The sequence below is a fragment of the Gossypium arboreum genome, chromosome 2 (assembly GCF_025698485.1).
Source record: "Gossypium arboreum isolate Shixiya-1 chromosome 2, ASM2569848v2, whole genome shotgun sequence".
NCBI classification, from domain to species: Eukaryota; Viridiplantae; Streptophyta; class Magnoliopsida; order Malvales; family Malvaceae; genus Gossypium; species Gossypium arboreum.
In genome coordinates this window covers 106158144-106176775 of record NC_069071.1, presented here as the reverse complement: position 1 = coordinate 106176775, position 18632 = coordinate 106158144, and the positions used below count along the sequence as shown (strand labels likewise).

General features: G+C 34.4%; 2 protein-coding genes across 5 annotated transcripts; both read left to right on the top strand.

Moving 5' to 3' along the window:
- The first annotated feature begins 12625 nt into the window (after positions 1-12625).
- Positions 12626-15995, top strand: LOC108476709 (zinc finger transcription factor YY1). 4 transcript variants are annotated; one of them, XM_017778991.2, is made up of 7 exons: positions 12626-12779; positions 12964-13189; positions 13367-13425; positions 13981-14180; positions 14424-14513; positions 14876-15019; positions 15136-15995. In XM_017778991.2, exons 2-7 carry the CDS (start codon positions 13104-13106, stop codon positions 15676-15678), a joined length of 1122 nt encoding a protein of 373 aa, XP_017634480.1. In that variant the 5' UTR covers positions 12626-12779; positions 12964-13103; the 3' UTR covers positions 15679-15995. The 4 variants fall into 4 exon arrangements, with proteins under 4 accessions (XP_017634480.1, XP_017627392.1, XP_017634479.1 ...); XM_017771903.2 differs by having other exon boundaries at positions 12923-13189; XM_017778990.2 differs by having other exon boundaries at positions 12919-13189.
- A 1585-nt stretch (positions 15996-17580) lies between these two features.
- Positions 17581-18305, top strand: LOC108488825 (uncharacterized). The gene has a single exon (XM_017793110.2). The coding sequence runs from the start codon at positions 17750-17752 to the stop codon at positions 18122-18124; it is 375 nt and encodes a 124-aa protein (XP_017648599.1). The 5' UTR covers positions 17581-17749; the 3' UTR covers positions 18125-18305.
- Positions 18306-18632: the final 327 nt, after the last annotated feature.

The following is an 18632-nucleotide window of genomic DNA, read 5'->3' as shown; positions in this document are numbered from 1 at the left end:
AAAAATAATGCATTAACCATCACAAATTTTGTGCTTTTTAGATATTATATATTAACTTTTGTGGAGCCTTCAACTAATTTTGTACTATTAAATATTGGAATAATATTTGTTTGTTTCAGTACTAGATAAAATAAATGTTTTCTATTTATAATGATAAAATTCATTTGTAACGCCCCAATTTTCGGGAATCCTGTGAATGTTGGCATAGGTTTAATTATGTTAGTGGGCCTCTAGAAAGCCCAAGCTTAAGATAGAACCCGGCAATTTTAGTTAATTTTTGTTCCATAAGAAAAATGGGGTGAAATTATGAAATAGGACCTATGTGAAAATGTTTGAAAATGCTATAGGCTAAATTGAAGTGGCCAAATAAATAGGAGTGCAAAATAGGAGGATTTGCATGACAAACCTCCCATTTTACATGAAGTGGCTAGCCATCATGTTGTTGTAGACAAAATGTACACTTGATATCCATAATTTATGGTACAAATTGATACAAATTGATAATAGGTTAGGTAAATGTTTCATGATAATAGTTTAGGTAAATGTTCCATGATAATAGGTTAGGTAAATGTTCCATGATAATGGGTTAGGTAAATGTTTCATGATAATGGGTTAGGTAAATGTTTCATGATAAGAATTTCATGTCTTTTGTATTAAAAAATTAAATGGATGAAATATGAAGTTTTATTAAAAGAAAAAGGGGTGAAAAGAACAAAGTTTTGTCCATCTTTGTTCATCATAGCTGAAAGTTAGAGAAGAGAAAGGAGAGGAGAAAGCTCTTGAGTATTCGGTTATTAGGAGGAGGAAAATTGAAGGTAACTTTTGTGGCCAAATATATTAACTTTTGTGGAGCCTTCAACTAATTTTGTACTATTAAATATTGGAATAATATTTGTTTGTTTCAGTACTAGATAAAATAAATGTTTTCTATTTATAATGATAAAATTCATTTGTAACGCCCCAATTTTCGGGAATCCCGTGAATGTTGGCATAGGTTTAATTATGTTAGTGGGCCTCTAGAAAGCCCAAGCTTAAGATAGAACCCGCAATTTTAGTTAATTTTGTTCCATAAGAAAAATGGGGTGAAATTATGAAATAGGACCTATGTGAAAATGTTTGAAAATGCTATAGGCTAAATTGAAGTGGCCAAATAAATAGGAGTGCAAAATAGGAGGATTTGCATGACAAACCTCCCATTTTACATGAAGTGGCTAGCCATCATGTTGTTGTAGACAAAATGTACACTTGATATCCATAATTTATGGTACAAATTGATACAAATTGATAATAGGTTAGGTAAATGTTTCATGATAATAGTTTAGGTAAATGTTCCATGATAATAGGTTAGGTAAATGTTCCATGATAATGGGTTAGGTAAATGTTTCATGATAATGGGTTAGGTAAATGTTTCATGATAAGAATTTCATGTCTTTTGTATTAAAAATTAAATGGATGAAATATGAAGTTTTATTAAAAGAAAAGGGGTGAAAAGAACAAAGTTTTGTCCATCTTTGTTCATCATAGCTGAAAGTTAGAGAAGAGAAAGGAGAGGAGAAAGCTCTTGAGTATTCGGTCATTAGGAGGAGGAAAATTGAAGGTAAGTTCTTGGTACCTTGCTTCTATTTTGAGGTTCATGAGTTCTTCTTGATTCTACCTTAACTCTTGAAGTATATTTTGATTTTTAGTTGTGTTGTGAGCATTTAGTCATGAATTAAAATGAAGGAAATGGTTGTTGTTTCATGTTCTTTTGATGAAAAATGGAAGATAGGTGAAGTTGAGCCAAACAAATGAGCATGCATGTGCCTTAGATGCTAAAGGGAAAAATCGGCTAACATGTTGTGCTTTAAAATGATGAAATGGAGATTATACTTAAGTAAAATCATAGATATGTGATGATTGATTGGTGATATACATGTTTAAATAACATGCATGCAAGGTATGTGTGAAAGAGTGATTTGGTAATAAATCTGCTTGGGACAGCAGCAGTAACGTGACTTTGGAAAATCACCATAAATTGTGGGAGAAGAATTAGAAGCTGAATAAATTATGTAATTAAATCTTATTGAGTCTAGTTTCTAATGAAATAAACAAGAACATATTTTGAATTCTGTACAATGAGAAATTTGATTCGTAATGAAGAGTGGTCAGATTAGTCAAACAGTGAAACATGGGAAACTTTGAGAAAAATCTGATATTGATTGGCTAAACCAAAAATTCTGAAAATTTTATGGATAGAAGATATATGAGTCTATTTTCAAGGAAAATTAACGGAACTTGATTTGGAGTTTCGTAGCTCCATTTATAAATGATTTAGTGACTGTTGCTCAGGAAGACAGCTTGTAGTGAAATTATGATTATGTGGTAAACATTGACAAAAATTTGTTAATGAGTTGCTAATTGTTTTCTTATAAGCTTATTATGATCTGTAGGTGTGGTTGGCCGAATATTATAAGGGGTTAATACGTAGTTTGTATTTGAATAGTTAGATTAATGTGTTAGTAATCCAATTGTAGGCGGTTCGTGTGTGGATCTCGTCAGCATATCGTCGCAAACAGGTGTGTAACTAACACCCTCTTTCTTAGTCTAGATCGGCAAAAGCCGAAAAGCCGAAACGCAAAAAATCAGTATTTTGTAGATTTGCGAGTGTGCGAATGCTCGTGAGGTAAATCGATTAATATTTTTGGTAAGCTGCAAAATTTGGACTGCAAAGTGTATGATTTCTGTGCCCTTGATATTTTTGGGCTTAATGGGCCAAAATTGGAATGATGGGCCAACGGCCCAATTCGGTAAGAACCCTCGATGCGTGATTACGTTAGTACGTGAAAAGTAGGAATATGCATGAAAAAACCTAAAATAGATAAATTCTTGAAATACCTTTAAAAGTGGAAAATTTACGCTTTACCCCTAGTAGATAAATTACCAAATACCCCTAGGGTTAAATTGACCTAAATGCATGTTTGATGTTGTTATTTCTTGCATGCCATGTTGTTATTATCGATGCATGGGATGGGATATTGACGGAGGAAATCTTGAAAGTGGCTTGTCCACGTCTTGGAGGCTTTGCCTCAATTCTATGATAATCGAGCGAGCAAGTACAAGCTGTGGAGTGTTAAATTTGGGTGGGTTGAGCTATTCCCACATGGAGTGTATGGTTGGTACGGGTGGAGTGTAGTGGTTGGTGGGTTGAGTAGTCTCCCAAATGGGCTTGCATATGTTTCTTGATGTTGCATGTATTTTGAAATGGGCCTATGGGCCATCTTGTTATTTGAATAAGGGCTAAGGCCCGTTTATTATGTCTCAAAAGGGCTTTGGCCCAAGATCACTGTTACCCAAATGGGCTTGCATATGTTATTGATGTTGCATGTATTTTGAAATGGGCCTATGGGCCATATTGTTATCTGAATAAGGGCTAAGGCCCGGTTTATTATGTCTGAAAAGGGCTCGCCCAATACCACTATTACCGAATGGGCTTAGGCCCAATGGGCTTGAGTGACTTGGACTTTGAATGGGTTTTCCTTACACTGAGTTTCCCAAACTCACCCTTTTATTTTCATCCACGCAGAAATCCCCAACCACAGTGAGGCTTGGAGTGTGAGGGAATTCGGAGTGGCCACCCGCTGAAAGTTTGATTTTCTTCTCGTGAACTGGACATCCTTTTAATTAAGTTTGAGGTTTTGGGCTTTTAAATATAATAAGGCCGCTTATTTATTTTTGATGGTTTTTATATGTTTTATTAAGATAGATAATATTTATTTTAACTGTTGAAATTGGATAGCTTTAGGGCGCGTTTTCAAAAACAACAGTTGATTTCAAAATAACACGACAACAAGCAAAGCTTCCGCAATGAAAGTATTTTCCAAAATTAATCACTTTTCCTAAAAATGACTTAATCAAATCGGTTTCCTAGAAATATCCATGACGTTAAGGTGTGGCAATGGCGGTATGCATGTCTAGGATTGGATCCGAAGAGAGCTTGGTACTTAAGCAGTCCGATGGACTCACCACCTCTTTTCGGTTTCCTACACGGTGCATGACTTCCTTTCATTTTAACCCTTAATGAATTAATCTTTTGAACATCAAGTACGATTTTCTGGACTTAAAATGGAATTTTTTTTTTTACGTTTTGATGTGCCATGCCGGATCCGGCCATAACTTCTGGGCCGGGTTTGGGGTGCTACATTTAATGGTATCAGAGCCTAGGTTACAACAACTCGGCTGTGGAATGGGTTGACAAAATTTAGATCTTTGAAAATAAAAATTTTATAAAGAAATGCGAAAAACTCGATTTTCAAAATTTAGATCTTTAGAAAGTGGCATTCCGAATCTCCGGCTCAAGCCTGTAAGTATTACTCTGAACTCTTCTGAATATTTTTCTGAATTATCTGTCATCTTGAAACCCTACTAGGATACTCTAGATAGGATGATTCGAAACTATAGGAAAATCGATAAGAGATCAAATCGTAGCTAGACTTGATTCTGCGAAAACAAACTTTGAAATTATTGTCGATTCATAAAACATCGTAATAAACACCGGAATATTGAATTGATGCATAAAATTCGTAATCAAGATAAATCGATATGAGTACGAGAGCTACTCGGGGAAAGGCCGTGGTCGAGGCCGAGGTAGTACTCAAACCGGATCTTTGTCTTCGAACACATACCCACTGGAGTAGCACGACCACCACCGACGGATGAGAATGGGCCGTATGATAGAGCCGCCGAGGATGATGCCCTGTCACAGGCAATGCTTCGTGTTCTGGAAGGGGTTGCCGGAGCAAGTTCGGGCAACAAAATTCGAGGATCTATTTCGAATGACTTGGGACTAACGAGCGGAGATCTTTAAGGCGTGTCTGGTATAGCCACGAATGTGGCGGAATATTGGTTGGAGGTCCTGAGCGGATTATGAACAACTTGGACCGCTCGAGGAGATTGTGAGTGAGGTATCTGTACTAAGTCCTTTAGGTCACTTTCGGTTAGGGTAGACAAAGCGTATAGGGATGTACTTAGAAACTCAAGGTAAGATTTTCCCGGAGATCGATAGAGTTACCGTCGGAGAGTTTGATCTCATTTTGGGAATGGGTGGCTTGTTAAGCATAAAGTGACTCGGATTGTCTTGCTAAACGAATGGTGTTAAGGACCACAAAGGATGAGGAGGTTATGGTGATAGGTGAGCGAAGGGATTATTTGTCCAATGTGGTGTCGGCATTAAGAGCCGAAAAGTGGATTCGGAAGGTTGTGAGGTCTATTTGGCATTTGTAAGTCGGTTAAAGAGGAGGGGCCGACGGTGGATAAGGTTAGGACCGTAAAGGAGTTCCAAGATGTTTTTCGGAGGAGCTTCGGGATTGCCTCGAACCAGAAGTTGAGTTTGGAATAGATTTGTTACGGAGCGGCGCCGTGTCCATCGCACCGTATAGGATGGCATCGAAGGAGTTAGTGGAGTTAAAGGCTCAAATTCAAGAGTTGTTGGATAGGGACTTTATTAGGCCAAGCGTGTCTCCATGGGGAGCACCGGTGCTATTCGTGAAAAAGAAAGATGGTACGATGCGGATGTGCATTGATTATCTCTAGTTGAACAAACTGACGATTAAGAATAAGTATCCACTGCCAAGAGTTGACGATCTATTCGACCAGCTTAGATGAGCTTCTGTATTTTCCAAGATCGACCTTCGATCTGGATATCATCAGTTAAGGGTCAAGGAGGCAGATATCCAAAAGATGACATTCAGGACTCGATATGGTCATTACGAGTTTCTGGTTATGCCATTTGGACTAATGAACGCTCCTGCAGCGTTTATGGATCCGATGAATCGTGTGTTCCAACCATTTTAGATCAGTTCAGTAGTCGCCTTTATTGACGATATCCGGTATATTTCAAACTGAAACGAAACATGATGAGCATCTCCGTATAGTCTTGTAAGTATTAAGGAGAAGGAACTCTTTGCGAAGTTCAGCAAGTGTGAATTTTGGTTGAGGAGGTAACCTTCTTAGGACATGTGGTCTCTTTGAGGGATTAAGGTAAACCTTCGGAAAATTGAAGCGATTTTGGAGTAGAAGCCGCCTAGGGCGGTGTCGGAAATATGGAGTTTCCTAGGGTGGCAGGATACTACTGAAGGTTTGTAGAAGGTTTTTCTGTGATGGCATCACCTCTAACAAAACTCATAAGGAAAGGAGTACCATTTGTATGGATTAAGAAGCAGTAAGAAGCTTTTGAGAAGTTGAAGAAAATTCTGACTGAAGCACCTGTGTTAATTCAACCGGAGTTTGGGAATGATTTTATCGTGTGCGATGACGCATCACACGTGGGTTTGGGCTGCGTGTTAATGCAAGAGGGTAAGGTGGTTGCATATGCATCACGATAGCTTAAGCCTCATGAGGGAAACTATTTGACTCATGATTTAGAGTTGGCGCAGATGATATTTGCACTTAAGATTTGGAGACATTACTTGTACGGAGAAAGGTGTATTATATACACGACCATAAGAGTCTTAAGTATTTGTTGACTCGAAGGAGCTGAACCTTAGGCAAAGGAGATGGATTGAGTTGCTTAAGGATTATGACTGCTCGATCGAGTATCACCCAAGTAAGGCTAATGTGGTAGCCGATGCTCTAAGTCGTAGAGTCAGATTCGATCCGAGAGCAATGTTTGCTCGTTTGAGTCTTTATGATAATGGAAGTCTGTTGGCTGAGTTGCAAGTGAGGCCAACCTGGGTGGATCAGATTAAAGAAAAATAGTTGAACGATGAGTCTTTGGTCGCTCGTTTTCAACAAGTTAAGGAAGGGGAAACTTCTGAGTTTGGGAGCCAGAAGAGACGATGCAACAGCAATACCCTCATCTGTTTGGATTAGGTGAATTTCGAGGACGAAATTTCTTTAAGGAGGGTAGAGTTGTAACGCCCAATTTTCGGAATCTGTGAATGTTGGCATAGGTTTAATTATGTTAGTGGGCCTCTAGAAAGCCCAAGCTTAAGATAGAACCCGGCAATTTTAGTTAATTTTTGTTCCATAAGAAAAATGGGGTGAAATTATGAAATAGGACCTATGTGAAAATGTTTGAAAATGCTATAGGCTAAATTGAAGTGGCCAAATAAATAGGAGTGCAAAATAGGAGGATTTGCATGACAAACCTCCCATTTTACATGAAGTGGCTAGCCATCATGTTGTTGTAGACAAAATGTACACTTGATATCCATAATTTATGGTACAAATTGATACAAATTGATAATAGGTTAGGTAAATGTTTCATGATAATAGTTTAGGTAAATGTTCCATGATAATAGGTTAGGTAAATGTTCCATGATAATGGGTTAGGTAAATGTTTCATGATAATGGGTTAGGTAAATGTTTCATGATAAGAATTTCATGTCTTTTGTATTAAAGAATTAAATGGATGAAATATGAAGTTTTATTAAAAGAAAAAGGGGTGAAAAGAACAAAGTTTTGTCCATCTTTGTTCATCATAGCTGAAAGTTAGAGAAGAGAAAGGAGAGGAGAAAGCTCTTGAGTATTCGGTCATTAGGAGGAGGAAAATTGAAGGTAAGTTCTTGGTACCTTGCTTCTATTTTGAGGTTCATGAGTTCTTCTTTATTCTACCTTAACTCTTGAAGTATATTTTGATTTTTAGTTGTGTTGTGAGCATTTATTCATGAATTAAAATGAAGGAAATGGTTGTTGTTTCATGTTCTTTTGATGAAAAATGGAAGATAGGTGAAGTTGAGCCAAACAAATGAGCATGCATGTGCCTTAGATGCTAAAGGGAAAAATCGGCTAACATGTTGTGCTTTAAAATGATGAAATGGAGATTATACTTAAGTAAAATCATATATATGTGATGATTGATTGGTGATATACATGTTTAAATAACATGCATGCAAGGTATGTGTGAAAGAGTGATTTGGTAATAAATCGCTTGGGACAGCAGCGATAACGTGACTTTGGAAAATCACCATAAATTGTGGGAGAAGAATTAGAAGCTGAATAAATTATGTAATTAAATCTTATTGAGTCTAGTTTCTAATGAAATAAACAAGAACATATTTTGAATTCTGTACAATGAGAAATTTGATTCATAATGAAGAGTGGTTAGATTAGTCAAACAGTGAAACATGGGAAACTTTGAGAAAAATCTGATATTGATTGGCTAAACCAAAAATTCTGAAAATTTTATGGATAGAAGATATATGAGTCTATTTTCAAGAAAAATTAACGGAACTTGATTTGGAGTTTCGTAGCTCCATTTATAAATGATTTAGTGACTGTTGCTCGGAAGACAACTTGCGGTGAAATTATGATTATGTGGTAAACATTGACAAAAATTTGTTAATGAGTTGCTAATTGTTTTCTTATAAGCTTACTATGATCTGTAGGTGTGGTTGGCCGAATATTATAAGGGGTTAATACGTAGTTCGTATTTGAATAGTTAGATTAATGTGTTAGTAATCCAATTGTAGGCGGTTCGTGTGTGGATCTCGTCAAGATATCGTAAGCAAATGTGTGTAACTAACACTCTCTTTCTTAGTCTAGATCGGCAAAAGCCGAAAAGCCGAAATGCAAAAAATCGGTATTTTGTAGATTTGCGAGTGTGCGAATGCTCGTGAGGTAAATCGATTAATATTTTTAGTAAGCTGCAAAATTTGGACTGCAAAGTGTATAATTTACGTGCCTTGATATTTTGGGCTTAATGGGCCAAAATTGGAATGATGGGCCAATCGGGCCCAATTCGTAAGAACCCTCGATGCGTGATTACGTTAGTACGTGAAAAGTAGGAATATGCATGAAAAACCCTAAAATAGATAAATTCTGAAATACCTTTAAAAGTGGAAAATTTACGCTTTACCCTAGTAGATAAATTAGAAATACCCCTAGGTTAAATTGACCTAAATGCATGTTTGATGTTGTTATTTATTGCATGCCATGTTGTTATTATCGATGCATGGGATGGGATATTGACGGAGGAAGTCTTTGGGAAAGTGGCTTGTCCACGTCTTGGAGGCTTTGCCTCAATTATTGATAATCGAAAGCAAAGAAGGTCAGAATCGTGGAGTGTTAAATTTGGGTGGGTTGAGCTATTCCCACATGGAGTGTATGGCTGGTGCGGGTGGAGTGTAGTGGTTGGTGGGTTGAGTAGTCTCCCAAATGGGCTTGCATATGTTTCTTGATGTTGCATGTATTTTGAAATGGGCCTATGGGCCATATCGTTATCTGAATAAGGGCTAAGGCCCGGTTTATTATGTCTGAAAAGGGCTTTGGCCCAATATCCTTTATTACCCAAATGGGCTTGCATATGTTATTGATGTTGCATGTATTTTGAAATGGGCCTATGGGCCATATTGTTATCTGAATAAGGGCTAAGGCCCGGTTTATTATAATCTGAAAAGGGCTCGCCCAATACCACTATTACTGAATGGGCTTAGGCCCAATGGGCTTGAGTGACTTGGACTTTGAATGGGTTTTCCTTACACACCGAGTTTCCCCAAACTCACCCTTTTATTTTCATCCACGCAGAAATCCCCAACCATAGTGGGCTTGGAGTCGTGAGGGAATTTGAGTGGCCACCCGCTCGAAAGTTTGATTTTCTTCGGTGAACTGGACATCCTTTTAATTACGTTTGAGGTTTTGGGCTTTTAAATGTAATAAGGCCGCTTATTTATTTTTGATGGTTTTATATGTTTTATTAAGATAGATAATATTTATTTTAACTGTTGAAATTGGATAGCTTTAGGCGCGTTTTCAAAAACAACAGTTGATTTCAAAATAACACGACAACAAGCAAAGCTTCCGCAATGAAAGTATTTTCCAAAATTAATCACTTTTCCTAAAATGACTTAATCAAATCGGTTTCCTAGAAATATCAATGACGTTAAGGTGTGGCAATGGCGGTATGCATGTCTAGGATTGGATCCGAAGGAGCTTGGTATAGCGATCCGATGGACTCACCACCTCTTTCCGGTTTCCTACCGGTGCATGACTTCCTTTCACTTTAACCCTTAATGAATTAATCTTTTGAACATCAAGTACGATTTTCGGACTTAGAATGGAATTTTTTTTTTTACGTTTTGATGTGGCATGCCGAATCCAGCCATAACTTCTGGGCCGGGTTTGGGGTGCTACATCATTACTACATTATCATATCCTTCCTTAAAGAATATTAACAGAGATAAAATATTTGAGCATACACCACATATGTGACCAATAATCTTTCATATCACATTGATAACATAAGTTATCTTTACCCTTTGAACAATTATCTTGAGAACTCTCATTGTTCTCTTATTTATTACTATGCTCCCACTTTTAGTGGTTCATGAGTATATCTTTTATTTTCTTTATGTTTACATTCACTTCAGGGAATGCAACAAATCTAGTAGAACATACTTATAAACATCCCAATAGATTTTTTTTTTCATAATCATCATCGCAAACATGCGTGGATTTTAAATCATAATCTATCTATTAATGTTGTCATGGTTAGTTTCCAATTATAATAAACATGATATAATAAATAAAATATAGTAAAATATACCTGAAGATCTTTAACATCATCGTCACCACCATGATCCATTATGAGATTGAAACTTTGAACATCCTAAAGAATCATCGTGCCAATAACGTGTTATAAAATAAAGAGAGATGGAGAGAATAAAGAACAAAGAAAATATGAAAGTAATAGAGAATATATTTTATTGATCAAAGGGGATGATTACAATGCTTCATCAGAGTCTCTATTTTTAGGCATAAGAAGTATAAAAGAAGTAGAGATCTAATTCTAATAACTATTAGAATTTAAAGTCCATTAAAATATTATCTTGATCATGATAGAAATCCACTTAATATGATATCCATAACAAAATAAACATTTATATTATTAACTATTAAACATTTAGCATTTAAATACCTTTCCTAGCTTTTTCCCTCTCAGCTAAATTATCACCGCCATCACTACCATTCCCGATCTCCGACTAGCCTTCTTTTCACACCAAAATGAAGCCCATCACCTCCTCGTCCCAAATTTGTTGTCACTTATTCAAAAATTTTCATTTGAATCCATGAAATCAAAGGAAATTTCTAAGGTTTCTCACCTTTTTATTTTCTCTATATAGACTTTGATTATAGACTTTCTTCGCCAAATTTTTCATTCGAACCTTCTAAATTCATGAGACGATGCCCCAGATCTAGAGGTGAGCGTTCGGATCGAATGAAAATATTTTGAGTTAATCGAGTTGATCAATCCTATTTTATCATTTTGATTAGATTTGAATTTTTTTAAATCGAGTCGAATCGAGTGAAATTATTCGAATTAAATTAAAAATTAAACATGTTAAATCAAAAAATTTTACAAGATAATTAACTCTATGTTTGAGCACATAAATTTGAAACCATATATATTTAAAAAAATTTCAAAGTGAAATAATAAAAAATACTTTAGTATGATAAACTTGAATGATTAATTAGCTTATTTAGGTCTCCAAAATTATTATCCTAGAAAAATTTAATTTTTTAACTTTCTTTATATTATTTTAGAATTTTTAAAAATTTTATAAATTTTTAAAAATATAAAATTTGGAAATTTTATAAATATTTTGATTTTTTTGTAATTTTGTTGAGAGATAGACCAATTTGTTCGTTTTCAAACTTGACAAGGACTAAAGTGTATTTACACTAATATATTATTTGAATTATTCGAGTTGTAAAATTTAACTCGATTTAAACTAAAAACTCGAAACTCGAATTACTTATTCGAAATGACTCGATTAATTTAAATAACTCAAATAACTTGATTATATTAACTTGAAATTTAAATTTTTTTTTAATTTTTTCAAATGAAATTAAATTTTGCTCACCCTGCCCAAACTTGAGTGATGATTACCACTTTGTACTTTTCAGAGTTTGTAGGGCTTCACGTTGTATTAATTGAGACTTCCTGGCAATTACAAGCAATGTCTGCTCATCTCACTGTTTTGGGTTCATCGGAATGTGAAATTTTAGTGAAATTTGTAAATTTAAAGAGTTAGGATAGCTCACAACTAATCCTACTGCGTATCTGTTGTAGGATAGCTTATCATTTTCTCAAAATTCTAATCTTTTAAAAGAATTTTAATTTTATTATTATTTTATATAGAATTATTATCAAATGGATAAAAAAATATGAAAGATACAAATTAAATGTATTATTAAATCAATTGCGTAGATGATCATAATTATAAAAAGGTACTATTTTTATAAAACAATAAAATATAATTTTAAAATATTTTATTTTTTACATATAGTTTAAAAATTAAAGCATATTTTTATCTTTTTAAGTATAATGATTATTTTGGTCCTCTAATTTTATAAAAAAAATATTTTAGCTCTTCATTGAATTTTTTGTTTTTTTAACTTTTGAACTTGTATTTTTGTCAAATTACCTAAATGGAAAATTAGTTATAGATGTGTATTACCAAGTAGATAACATATTAACATTTAATTAATTTTTCAAAATTTTAAAAATAATTTTATACTTTTAAATAATTCTTAATTTTAAAAATATTTTTTTGAATTTTAAAATTTAAAATTAATATGCAATGTCAAGATTTAATAACTAATAAAGATATTATTTGAATTTAACTTATATTATACATGTGAGAAAAGGTTTTGTAACATTGTAATGATAAAAAAAAAAAATGTTAAATTTCGTTAAAGTTTCGAGACGTACTCTCATCTCTATTTCCACATCCCCCACAGCCAAACAAGCCCCTCCTTCTCCTGACCCAAAGCCTTCTCTTGCCTTCGGCAAATTAATTAAGGTAAATTTTCAAACCCTAAGCGTCACTTGAAGATTGATTTCGATTTTGAGTTATCTGCTTCACTCTGCTAACTTTGATTTCCTGTTCTCCATCCTACTGGTTCTTACTCTCTCCCTCCCTCTCTGTTTAATTTGTTGAGAAAGGAATTTTAAATAATAAAAAAAAGAAACTATTGGTTTAGCAGAAATATCGCCGCTATTTTCCGTTACACTGTGACCCACTGCTATTGAGGCCTTTAGCGGTTGCGGATGGCGCCGTTACCATGAAATAGCGGCCCACACCGGTATTTGAAACCATGCTGTAAAGTAATCGTAAAGACATCGGATGGAGATGCAGTACGCTCACGGTCTATTCGAGAGACGCCCCATTCTCAAATCTAAGGCTCCCGCTGTTAAATGGTTCAAAAGATGGTAGATTAAACCTCTCTTTCTTTCTTTCTTTTTTATCGATTGTATTTTACTTTTTTTCCTTTTGTCTAGCATATATGCCAATTGGATTTCTTAACCAAGATTTTGACATGATTTAGTCCTCAAGTTCTTTCTTTGTATTATAGACAACGTCAATGACCTGATCACAAATTTTTTTAGGGTACCTCAAGATGTTGTAGCAACGGGTGGAAAATGCATGATTTTGAAATGGGTAAATGGTGAGTTCAATGTTCTTTTTTCTATGTTTGTTTTTCTTTTTATCTGCTACTTATTCCTAACTGTGACCTGATTCTTTTCTTTTGCAATGGAAAAGTATGCATTTTCTGTAGAAAGCTTACAACTTGTTTAGCATTGGAATAGAAACAAATATATTGTATGGAAGGTCTTTTCATTATGCTCTATGAGTTTGTTTACAGAAAAGAAGAATTTTTATTTTTGTATTATGTCTAATTGTACTTGTAAGGAGTTAAATCCAAATCTTTTGACAGTCTATTTGTTTGGTGATAGAAATATGTCTATATTCCTTTTCACAATGGCTTTCTGGCCCCCTTTTTTTTTCCCATTTTCCTGAGACTCCCTTAACTGTGTTCATTAGATTGTAGGTTTTAAATGTTTGCTTGGTTATCTTATTTTATTTCTAATACTAGATTCTGTGGATAATTTCTGGGCTATAGAGAGGAGGGGTGAAAGAATTATCCTGTAGGGGACTTCTGTTGTCATCTTCTTTATGGTTTAGGCCGACCTAACTTTCCTCACCCAATTGTTTTGTTTAGAGAACACCTTGAAAGCATTGAATGACAAGGAGAAAGAGCCTGAAGCACCAGAGCCTGAACCAGAGCCTACTACTGAAGTTCTCTTCCTTTGCAGCTATGAAGGCTGTGGAAAGACCTTTATTGATGCTGGTGCTTTGAGAAAGCATTCACACATTCATGGAGAAAGACAATATGTTTGTCACTGGGAGGGTTGTGGAAAGGTATCTTGTTTAAAATTTCTACTTCTGATACAACAAGGATACTTTCAGATTTACTTTATGAGAATTTCTCTTAGAACCCCAGTTAGTTCTGGTTCATGCCTTCTTGGGAGCTATGGAAATGCTTAATTTCACCTTGAAAGTGTTTCATTGGTGTTTCTTACCATGTGTGTGCATGTGTTGGCAGATAAATATAGTGTTTTATTGGCGGTTGTTAATACAGAATACTGTTTGTTAATACTGCAGAAATTTTTGGATAGTTCAAAACTGAAAAGACACTTCCTCATTCACACTGGAGAGAGAGACTTCATATGCCCACATGAAGGTTGTGGTAAGGTGGTAAATCTATCTCATGGTGTTAATCTTCTTCTTTTAATATATGGTTTGTTACATTACTTATTTCGGGTATATTCTCTTCTAATATGAAATTGTGAATTGGTCTAGTATATAGCAGGAGATGTAAGGGACACTGAACCTTAATTTCAAACCATATAAACTTTGTCAAACTGCTATGTGGGACATTTGTGATTTTATAGACATAGTTTTGCATAGTGTCTGGTGATAAGGTTCTCAGCAACTGTTGTTTTTGCTTCAAAGGCTAACTTTATAAATTTGCTTTTATGGGCATGGGCGTATATACATAACATGCTTACCCTTAATGCTCGGAGTTCTGACGGATTTGATTGTGAGAATGGCAGGCATTCTCCTTGGATTTCAACCTGAGGTCACACATGAAAACACATTCACAAGAAAACTACCATATATGTCCATACCCAGATTGTGGAAAGAGATATGCTCATGAGTACAAGCTAAAGAATCACATTGCATCACACCATGAAAAGGTTTGGGAATTTACTGTCATAACTTGTTGCTGTTTTGTAGAACATGATATATACAAGCCATCTTATTAACCTTGAGATATTAAATCTGATCTGAAATTTGTCTTCACATTTGGTAGAACACGACACCAGAAGTGGCAAAGTATGCCCCACCTTTAGAGAAGATAGTTAAAACAACAAAGCCTACTGGTGGCGCCTATGGTTCTGCATCATCTGATCGCCCTTATGCTTGCCCTTATGAAGGTTGTGAGAAAGCTTACATACATGAATACAAACTAAAACTCCATTTAAGGAGAGAGCATCCTGGACATATGTCAGATGAGAATGCTGAGAACGCCACAGCCAATGCTGACAATGAGATGGATGAAGCCAGTGATCAAGATGCTTATGCTGGAAAGCGAGTTAATGGAAAAAGTCAGAAACAACAAAGTAGGGCCAAGCCAAATGTGAAGATGCCTCCGGCAAAGGTTGCTCGACAGAAAGGCTCGAGTCCATCTCCTGCGACTTTGCCTATACCCAAGAAACAGTGGCCAATCAAAGAACAAGTATTTGAGGAAGAGGATAGCGAAGAAACTGAAGAAGACCGTGACAATGTAGATGATGGATGGAGGTACCGGGAAAACAATGAAGATGATGACGAAGAGACAGAATATGAAGACTAGAGCAAGACATACATACTACTCAACAAATGTGGTGTTGGGTATTTGGCATCCCTTTCCCTCACTGGTCTTTTTCTATTACAGGAGACTTTATGTATTTTTCTGCATGATGTTAGGGAAAGGGAATTTATTCGCGCACCTTCCTTTTTCTTCCCAGCTTTCATAGGGCGGTTACTGTTATGCCTTTTTCAGTTTGAAGGGTATGATTTATTAATATACAAGTATGATTCCCAGCTTCGCTTGGGAATTTTCTCATTACAAATAATTATTAAACAATATTATAAACCATAATAATACTTTTAAAAATATTAATCATTAAATCTATATAATTTTTATTTTTAAAATATAAATATAATTCCTCTTTTATTAATTAATTTTTAAATCATTATCAATTTTAAATGATTTAATAAATTTCTTTCATTCATTTTATTGCTGTTATCAAATATATAATTCTTACAATTTCTTTATATATAAAAATAAATAAATAAATGTTACATTTACAAATATGATATTTCATTAATTAAATTCTTTAAAATATAGAATTTATCAAATTGTTTGAAAAATTAAGTTTAAACAACTTTAAATATATAAAACGGATATTCAGTTCGAATGTAAAAATATTTTTATTCTTCGAAATTCACATATATAAAATATTTAAATTAAAATCAAAATAAATGCACTATAGATACATACAAAACAATAAATATAATATTCAAATATGTATATAAACATTTAAAATAATAGATCGAGTGATGTTAAATATTTAAATTTTTATTATATATATTTATATAAATAAAAGTATAAATTGTTGTAGGATTAAATTTTGGATTTAATTTCTCTATTTTAATTTAACAGTATTTAATATCTCAACTTCTATAATATTATTGGCCAATACAAATAATTAAAATCCTTAACTATTCGACTAAATTGCTTGCGTATTTTTTTCTTTAAAAACAAACTCTTAACTCATCATGTTGAAATATATGTTCTTTTGTGTTGGAAGGGTGTTTTAAAAAAATGATCTTAGCATTTTAACCAGAACTGTTATGAATATTAACTATTTGGAATAATTAATAATCTTATAGAAGCAAAGGAATTAAATTATGTCAGATTAAAATGTAGAACTAAATCTCAGGTTTAAACATAATAGAGAAACCAAAACCAAAAATTGACCATTATCTTATAATGAAAAACTATTTGGACTAATTAATCCTAATGACATTATAAAAGTAAGGGAATCAAACTATGCCAAATTAAAGTATAGGGGCTAAAACTAAAATATGAACACAATAGAAGCACAAAAGTGAAAACAAATCATTGCCTTACAAAGACTAAAACTGGGTCAGCGACAAATTATGCCAACTTAAAGTGTAAGGACTAAATAAAAATTTTGAATATAATGGACACCAAGACTGAAAATAAACCATTACCTTACAAAGACAAAAAAAAAAAAAAAAAAAGGGACAGCTGTGATTGCCTCCTTTCTCGGGGAGAGTTTTAATATATAGGTATAGGCTTTAGTAAATTTCTTTTTCCTTGGGGATGCATATCTGTTCTCTCTGTGTGAGTTCTAGTGTTGTGATCAACATCAGGATAAGGAGCTAGTTTCCTTTTGTTTTGGATCATTGTATTTGATTGCAGAGAATTTAAAGGTTTTGAATCCAGTAAAATGGCTGGAATTAGATGAGTTAAAATTTATACCATGCATCAATTTTTACCAGCATGGGTGAATCGTAAGTATCACTTGAGTCTGGGACTGATGGAGGGGCTCTAATCCTGGACTAGATACCGCAAGATGGTGAAATTAATTGGATTGAATGGAGCAGATTGATGATTTAAATAAGAGGTCAATCCTCAATAGCATCCTCAGGATCTCAAATTTCTTATGGCCAGCATTTAAAGCTGCAAAAATCTTTTCCCTTTTGGTATAGGCTCATCCAATCGGTTTGCCAACCATCCATCCTTACCGCATCTTAACTACTATCTATTCTTAGCCTTTTTTCATTATTTTCCAGCTTTTGGTTCATAAGTTTTAAACCTTCCCTTGCTTGTATAAGCATACCTAAATATAGCAATGACAACAACAACCTCAGCTACACTCTCTCCACCCACATTGGCTGCTGCCAGTGTTGGCAATCCCAGGAGGAGAACTAAAGTTAATGTAAGTTACATTACAGGATTGAATTCCTTTGGTGGGCTAAAAGCTCATAACAATGTGATCTCACTAGGCCAACCAGTGTGCATTGAACAATCATTTGCAAAGGTTGTGAGCTCACTCAGAGCTCCATCCAAGGGGAAAGGTAGTGGCGGCGGTGCCCTCTCTTCAACCTGCAGTGCAATTGGTGAGATATTTAGGATTGCGGCAATCATGAATGGACTTGTTCTCGTTGGTGTTGCTGTGGGGTTTGTTCTTCTTCGAATTGAAGCATCTTTGGAAGAGGCTGAGTGAGAATTTAAGACCGACTTTTATATTGCTTCATAAATATCTACTTTTCTTTGTCAAATTTGTACTTTAATTGCTTTCATTCTTCATTGATGTGCAACTTTGATTGTGTTCAACATTTCCAACTACATCAGTATCTTGAGTTGCTATATTGAAACTATATATATAATATCAAAATTCAAATCCATTTCAATTCTAGTTATGATCTCATACTCCCAAATACTTCCCACTAGAGATGTTATGAATCAATTAGTTTTAGGGTTTGATTAGAACTCATTTGCTCAATCTATTTGCCTAAATATAGACACATAACTTGTTTTCATAGGAGGATCCATAACTCTTTGACTCAAATCATTTCTACAAATCATGTTATATACTCGGATTTGGAATGAATGAAAATACATATAGCGTTACATCTTTGTATTCTTCGTAAATTTGGAATTTAGACTTTTTACTTTTATTTTTAGGAATTTAATCTCTCTACTTTTCAATTTTTAAAATTTAAGTCCAACTG

What these genes read in the sequence shown, in the direction of transcription:
- LOC108476709 (XM_017778991.2), top strand. Translation starts at nt 13,104, where the DNA reads ATGGAGATGCAGTACGCTCACGGTCTATTCGAGAGACGCCCCATTCTC. An exon ending in ACTGGGAGGGTTGTGGAAAG is followed by an intron (nt 14,181 to 14,423) that starts GTATCTTGTTTA and finishes TTAATACTGCAG; the next exon opens with AAATTTTTGGATAGTTCAAA. An exon ending in TTGCATCACACCATGAAAAG is followed by an intron (nt 15,020 to 15,135) that starts GTTTGGGAATTT and finishes CACATTTGGTAG; the next exon opens with AACACGACACCAGAAGTGGC.
- LOC108488825 (XM_017793110.2), top strand. Translation starts at nt 17,750, where the DNA reads ATGACAACAACAACCTCAGCTACACTCTCTCCACCCACATTGGCTGCT.